Raw genomic sequence first — 7,865 nt, 5'->3', positions numbered from 1 at the left:
ATAATTCAATTATATAGAAAAACCGAATCTGTGTACATTTTCTGTTTGAATACTAAATTGTTCACTCTCGGTTTTTCGATGTTTTTTTTTTTTAATTAAAAAGGCGTTTTACAATATGGTACAAAAAGTTTTTAAAATATTTTCAATTTTAAAAGCAACAGAATTTGAATATTTGGAATTTTAGCATTCATAAAAACTGAAAATTAAGTAAATCGTATTTTTAATGAACTATTAAATTATTCCTTACTTTTATGATAATATAAACGAATATTATTATTATTAAAAAAAAAAAAACAATTATTTTGAATAATTCCAAAAGTCTGAACTGAGAAATTTCGACGTTCATTTTGAAAAAGTAATACTTTAATAGTAATAAAAAAAATAGCTTCATCATTGCACATTTATTTGTTATTTTTGTTATTTTCTCCCTCGAGTGATCTTTCACCTCAACTAACGTCTCATCGCAGCAGCATTATTTTCCAACCGTAAAGTACCGTTTCGAGCGTTAATTACACAAACAACCATCAAGATTCCACTGCATTTTTGAATTTCAATGTTACATTTTACAAACCTTTTAAAATATTTAAAATATTAAAAAATAGAATTTTGTTTAGTCAATACCACACCTTTTTTTCATTTTTTGCTCCTATAACGTAAACTTCTTTATCCTTCAAATATTTTTACATTAGTTTCAAAAAATAAGTGACAACCGCGGGAGTGTTTGGAAATTTAAATACTGTACGTTTCTAAGTCAAAACAACAGTAAAATTTCCAAATCAAAAATATTACTGGTTGCATAACCGCTAATTGTTCAACCGTACTAATATTGATTCAGATAATTGGCGATGTGGACCACTCTGTTATTGCAAATACTTAAAAACAAACACCCTGTATTCCAGCCGTCGCACTATTTACGTAATCGTAACCCATACGTTGCCTCTTCTTTCTCGTAATTGCGCCTTTCCCGACCATAAATAAAGCCATAAAGCTACGATATGGCCCATGGGTGCCCACACATTTACGACTAATACCAATAATACCATTCCCAAGAAGAAAATGGTCCGACGAATAGAGGAGAAAAAAACACTAACCCAAATCTAAAAATAACGAAAAGTGTAGACATGCAAATAAGACGGCGTCTGCCACATTTTAATAACAATGCTCGTACGAGTATACAGGGTGATAAAAAAAGAAAAAAGGGAGTGGTGGACGCCATCTTGGAACACAAAACATCGAACTTACCAGGGTTGTCGCAGTCGGTTGTAAGTCACGATTGAGATTTTGTATTAAATATGATTAATTTTGTACTTTACCAAAGTAAGCCACGAGTTTTTATATTTTTTTGTGTTTTTTTTTAATAGTGATTTTTATTAATAATATACAAATTTTTCTAGTAGGAAGGTTTGTTTTAAGGCCGACAATAAGGCACTATAGTCGAATTTTTGGAAAAATACTTTAGTTGCGACAAAATAAATATCTGAACACCTAAATTCGTCGAACTTATTATTTTTAAATATATCTTTGTTTTTTTTTTCTTTTTTGTTTAAAACGAATTGTTAGCGAAATCACAGTTTTGGTTATTATCGTCGAGTGGGTAATTTTTGACACGTAATAACAACGAAATTAACGTAAAGTTCCAGTCGGTGTAGTATCGATATCGTAAAATTCACAAAACTTAGCCCGATATTGCCCGATTTATGGTTTAAGAAGAAAGTAACTGCCCGTAACGTAACACAACCGAATCGAAGAATCCAGTTAAATGCGTGAAAATGCAAGTTGTTAATTGCCCGACGCACTTTTCAACATTTAACCGTACGGCTACAAAATGTAAACGTGCCCTTAGAACGAAAAACTTGAGTTGATCCTCTTATCCTAGCTTCCTGCGTGTGCGTTAGTAAAAATAGGAACATTGGCCAAGATTATCACGAAAGTCAATTTTTGTACTACGTTTCGAATGTGAATTTCTGGAAAAGAAAGTGTTAAGATGTTAAGGTGCGTCTACATGCAGCGACTTACGGTTTTTCCGTTTGGTTTTTGTTTGTTGATTTTTAACTGTAGGTATAGACTGGGTTAGGGTTTGTGTGAGGGTATTTAACGCAGTTGGCTATGCACTGAAATTTTCCAGGGTTGAAAATGTGTACTAGAAGCACATAGATGGAGGTATATAGATTGCATATAGGTAGTACATAGTGATGTGTGTGGCCCTGCCTATGTGTGAGAGACAGAAAATCTCTCTCGAATTGTCGGCCGGGCGGTGGGGTAGACATTTGACGCTATTCCGCATCCTGCCGAGGGTGGATTTCGCATTTGGACACGTTCGAAACATCGATGCACACATGCATTATTGCGATTTTCACCTGCTGGATGAAAAATTCACCCCGATGGGGAAAAATCGGAAAAAGGGTGGACGGCTGGAAAGATCGCCGCTGTTGCGAGGCGCCATTTTGTGATGGGCTAATTTAATGGGGTCGTTGCAATGATTACTGATTAGGCGATTAGGGGTGGCTGCTGGAAAATCCGGGCTACTTGTGATAGCGTTCATCGATAATTTCTTTTCCTACGAATGTGGAATTTACTGGGGTTGGAGCGAGATGTTTGCAAACGATGGCTTGTTCGGGCGAAGGAAATTAAATTTCTTTACGACGATATCATACGGTGGAAGTAAAATTAATTAATTTGGTTGTTTAAATTTATCCTTAGTTTTCTATTTCCTAATTTGCACACAACCACTTTGGATTTATTTGGAGAAACTAGCAATATTTTAGTTTTGCTTAGCTTTGTAAACAGATAAAGCAGAAAAATCTTCGGTCGATTATGTTCAATGGGAGGATTTGTGCTATTGTGACGTCGCCATTTTGTGGTGGGCTAACATATTTAGGTTAACTTATTATGTGCGAAAAACCTGTCTCTTTGAGAAAACTTGTTCCATTTTTCCACAATTTTTAAAGTTTTGTTTTATTTGTATAATTTCAGAACCTACTACCTGCATTTTTTCAAGACTTATATTTTCACCCTCTCCAATAAACTTGTGACGTCATCTCAAACTCTCATTAAATGTAAAAATATAATGCATAATCTGATTGATTTTTCCCGAAAGATTCCATTCCGGTTAAGGGAAAACGTATTACCTAAAGTTCTGAAGAAAACTCAGTATTTCTATAATTTCTGGTTCTGAACAAAAAAATATTAAAATTTTGCTTATTTAATGTTAGAAAACAGTTTTTCTGCTAATTGAAAAAATTTGCAATTGTTTTTATTTGCTTCTCTAGCCCGTAATTTAATGTAAATATAAAATCTTATCGTTAACTCCAATTAAACAATTAACTTTTACTTCTGAGAATTTTGAAAATATATCCACGAGAAAAAAATTAAAATTGAACGAGTTGACAGGAATAAATGATAACAACAAATTTTATTTTATATTCGATTTTCTTATTAAAAAATATGTTTTCATACGAATCTTCAGTTAATATAAATATCAATTTTCTCTTTCTATAAAAAAACACATCTAAAAGATCAAAAAGAGCAAAAAGAGCAGAAAGAGCAAACTGAATAAACGGAATAAACAGAATAAACAGAATAAAGAGAATGAAGAGAATGAAGAGACTGAAGAGAGTGAAGAGAGTGAAGAAAGTGAAGAGAGTGAAGAGAATGGGGAGAATGGGGAGAATAGAGAGAATGGAGAAAATGAAGAGAATGAAAAGAATGAACAGAATGAAGAGAATGAAGAGAATGAAAAGAATGAACAGAATGAAGAGAATGGAGAGAATGGAGAGAATGAGGAAAATGAGCAGAATGAGCAGAATGGGGAGAATGAGGAGAATGTACAGTATGCAGAGAATGGAGAGAATGGAGAGAATGGAGAGAATGAAGAGAACGAAGAGAATAGAGAGAATGAAGAGAATGAAGAGAATGCAGAGAATGAAGATAATTGAGAGAATGGAGATAATGGAGAGAATGAAGAGAATGGAGGGAAGAGTGAGATTGGAGACAATGGAAACAATGGAGACAATGGAAGCAATGGGCAGAAAGGAGGGAACGGAAAGAATGAGGAGAATAAGAAGAATGAGGAGAATGAAAAGAATGGATAGAATGGAGAGAATGTAGAGAATAAGGAGAATGGAGACAATGGAGACAATAGAGAAAATGGAGACACTTGAGACAATGGAAGCAATGGACAGAAAGGAGAGAATGGAGAGAATGAAGAGAATGGAGAGAATGGAGTTAAAAGAGAGAATGGAGAGAATGGTTTTAAAAGAGAGAATGGAGAGAACAGAGACAATGGAAACAATGGAGACAATGAAGACAATATAGACAATGGACTGAAAGGAGAAAGGGAGAGAATGGAGAGAATGGAGAGAATGAGGAGAATGAGGAGAATGAGGAGAATGGAGACAATGGAGTTAAAATAAAGAATGTAGAGAATGGTGTTAAAACAAAGAATGGGAACAATTGAGAGAATTGTGAGAATGGAGAGAATGGAAGGAATGGAGAGAATCGATAGAATTGACAGAATCTGTTCAGTCTGTCCATTTTATGAACAGAATAGAAATGGAAAACAGAATAACGGAATATGAATAAATTAAACAGAATATGAATAGAGTAAATAGAATTCACAGAATTCAGAGAATGGAGTTAAAAGAGTGAATGGGGACAGTGGAGAGAATGGAGAGAATTGGGACAATGGAGAGAATGGAGACAATGGAGCCAATGGAGACAATAGAGAAAATGGAGACAATGGAGACAATGGAGACAATGGAAACAATGAATAGAAAGGAGAAAATGGAAAGAATGGAGTTAAAAGAGAAAATGAAGAGAATGAAAAGAATAAAGAGAATCAGTAGAATGGAGAGAATGGAGAAAATGGAGGGAATGGAGGAAATGGAGAGAATTGAGAGAATGGATAGAATGTAAAGAATGAAGGCAATGGAGAGAATGGAGGGAATGGATTGAATTGTGAGAATGGAGAGAATCGACAGAATCGATAGAATGGATAGAATCTGAATGAAGAGAATGAAGAGAATGAGAAGAATGAGGAGAATGAGGGGAATGAGGAGAAGGAGGAGAATGAGGAGAATGAGGAGAATGAAAATAAAGGAGAGAGTGAGTAGAATGAGAAAAATGAGGACAATGGATAGAAAGGAGAGCTTGAGGGGAATGAGAAGAATGCGGAGAATAAAGAGCATGGATAGAATCTGAATGAAGAGAATGAAGAGAATGAGAAGAATGAGGAGAATGAGGGGAATGAGGAGAAGGAGGAGAATGAGGAGAATGAGGAGAATGAAAATAAAGGAGAGAGTGAGTAGAATGAGAAAAATGAGGACAATGGATAGAAAGGAGAGCTTGAGGGGAATGAGAAGAATGCGGAGAATGAAGAGCATGGATAGAATGGAGAGAATGGAGAAAATGAGGAGAATGAGGAGAGTGAGGAGAATGAGGAAAATGAGGAGATCCAGGAGAATGGAGAGAATGGAGAGAATGGAGGGAATAGAGAGAATGGAGAGAATCTACAGAATCGACACAAAGGAGAGAATGGATTGAATGGATAGAATGAACAGAATAGAAATAGAATAAAGAGATAAACGGAATATGAATAAAATAAACAGAATAAACAGACTAGGGACAGAGTAAATAGAATTCACAGAGTAAACAGAGTAAACAGAATTTACAGAATAACAATACAATTTAGAAAATAAACAGAACACGAACAGAAGAGATAGAATGTACAGAATAAGAATAGGAAGAGCAGTTTTCCCTTTATACAAAATATAAAAAAAAAACTGGAGTGAATAGAGTAATTAGAGTAAATGGGGCGAAATAGAACAAATAGAGCAAAAAGAGCAAAACAGTGAAAAGAGCGAAAAGAGCGAAAAGAGCCAAAAGAAAAACAGAATAGGCACAATAGACAGAACAGACAGAATAAACAGAATTAGGAAATTGAGTAAAAACAGAGAGTAAAAATGATAACAAGAGTGAAATGAGCAAAGGGATTAAACTGAATAAACGTAATAAATGGATTAAACGGAATAAGCAGAAGAAACAAAATAAACCTAATAGGAATGGAATAGGTAAATGGAATACATATTGTATATACTTTGTTTAAATTTTATTTAATTATTTTAATAAATAGAACAAACAAAATGGATAAAATAAAAAAAAATAGAAATAAATAAAACAAATAAAGTAAATAAAATAGATAAAATAAATACCAGATGATTCCAACAGACATTTTTGCAAAATGTGCTTTTTTAAGACAAATTTGCCGTTTTATTGTGATAGGAAACAAAATTGCTACCCGAGCTGAATTATTGGTTGCAAACACATCGACAATGTTTAAAAATTTAGCTTGTGTTTGATATTTATTACAGGCAACCATCACAACGAGGCGGCAAAATTCACGAATAATTAGCAAGTTTTATGAATAATGTTTTATAATCACTTATATGTATATTAAACACAAGTGTACTTTTTCAGTTTTGAGTATATTGTTTATGTTTTTTTTTTTACAGTAAATTAAAAAATCCTTATAATGTATAGTACTTGATTTATTTATAACAAAGATGCAACTATTTACAACAAAAACACCACTAGTGTAATTTTTTTAATTTCATATTTGTGTTAAAAATGTCCATTTTAAGGTTTATATGTTAAAATAATTTTTTTCTAAAATCCAACGGGTGCACCTACAATGAAAAAAAACCAGTTTGTTGATTGTTTTTTTAAACCTTTGTCCAATCACTTATCACCGCCGTGGCCGAAATTTTTTAGATCTCTTTTAATTTTTTTTTTTTATATGAAAAAGAATAAGAAATTTTAAACAAAAAAAAACGAAAAAGAATTCGACTAAGTGAATGAAATTTTTGGTAAAGTAACGAAAAAATTTGAAAAAAAACAACAAAAAAAACGACAAAAACAACGAAACATATAGACTCTGCTAGCATTCATTGTTTCAAACTGCTTTCCCGAGCCAGATTTTTTTTAAAGAATTTTTCGTTTCGAAGCTGATAGTTAATCCTCCGATTCAATGAAACGTTAAAAACTAGATTTATTTTAATTTAAATAAATGTCACTGATACCTTTGACTGATTGATAATAATTGTTTGAAATTGATCATGGATTAAGGCAAAATAAGCGCTCGTTTGAACGTGTTATTGTTTTCGTCGTATTTTTTAATCTCAACGCTGTAGAACTGAGTGCTATCTATAGAAAAAACAAACTTGTTTATTAAAATCAAATCTGAATTCCCTAGTACTTCAAGTTCGTTTTAAATTCTAACTTTCCGAAAAAAAAACACAACTAAAAACTCGTTTCATTTCGAACCCCCAAAAGCCATCATCACCCGCCCCACAAAGAAATCTCATCACACCCAACCTCGTTATTTTTCCCCTATCCGTAACAATCCCAACCCGGCATTTTTTGCCCCTGCGTCCCCTAACCCAGCCACCCACGTTTATGTTGTCCCACCAGCTCCCCGGCGCGCGTGGTTGCCTATCTCCGTCCTTTTTTCAATGTACAACGTGCAGCGAAAAAATCCTGCACCGCTGTACATTGGACAAAACTAAATTCTATCTAATGCAAATCAATATAAATTCGTCAGTTCCGAATCACGCATGGTTCAAAATGCAATTCTGCGACTGCAACAGAAGCACACCAGAACGAGATAAAACTAATCACAATCGACACGGGTTATGCGAACCGGCTAAAGGCAGGACATGATCCTCCCCCTCCTTCGTTTTTTTCCCGCGGATTTTTCGCGCTGTGGGTGCGTGTCGGACGCGTCTTGATTTTTTCTGGGGGGTTTGCGACTACGGGGGCGGGGTGGGGCGTGCGTTGCGACAGGTCCGGAATATACATATCGATTCGGA

At 34.2% G+C, this 7,865-nt stretch overlaps 1 protein-coding gene across 1 annotated transcript; it reads left to right on the top strand.

Annotated features, from left to right (window-relative positions):
• Window positions 1-2,192: 2,192 nt before the first annotated feature.
• Window positions 2,193-3,935, top strand: LOC135142541 (nacrein-like protein C1). The gene is made up of 2 exons (XM_064074257.1): window positions 2,193-2,315; window positions 3,570-3,935. Exons 1-2 carry the CDS (start codon window positions 2,193-2,195, stop codon window positions 3,933-3,935), a joined length of 489 nt encoding a protein of 162 aa, XP_063930327.1.
• The last annotated feature ends 3,930 nt before the right edge of the window (window positions 3,936-7,865 follow it).

The sequence above is a fragment of the Zophobas morio genome, unplaced genomic scaffold, assembly GCF_036711695.1.
Source record: "Zophobas morio isolate AGI-343-1 ecotype UQ-CSIRO unplaced genomic scaffold, CSIRO_AGI_Zmor_V1 ptg000049l, whole genome shotgun sequence".
Classification (NCBI taxonomy): Eukaryota; Metazoa; Arthropoda; class Insecta; order Coleoptera; family Tenebrionidae; genus Zophobas; species Zophobas morio.
This window is presented reverse-complemented; position numbering and strand designations above follow the sequence as displayed.

Bases quoted from the DNA above. Each gene is read 5' to 3' on its own strand.
- LOC135142541 (XM_064074257.1), top strand. From the start codon at position 2,193: ATGTGTGTGGCCCTGCCTATGTGTGAGAGACAGAAAATCTCTCTCGAA. The intron at 2,316-3,569 runs GTTCGAAACATC...CGGAATAAACAG, and splicing joins TGGATTTCGCATTTGGACAC to AATAAACAGAATAAAGAGAA.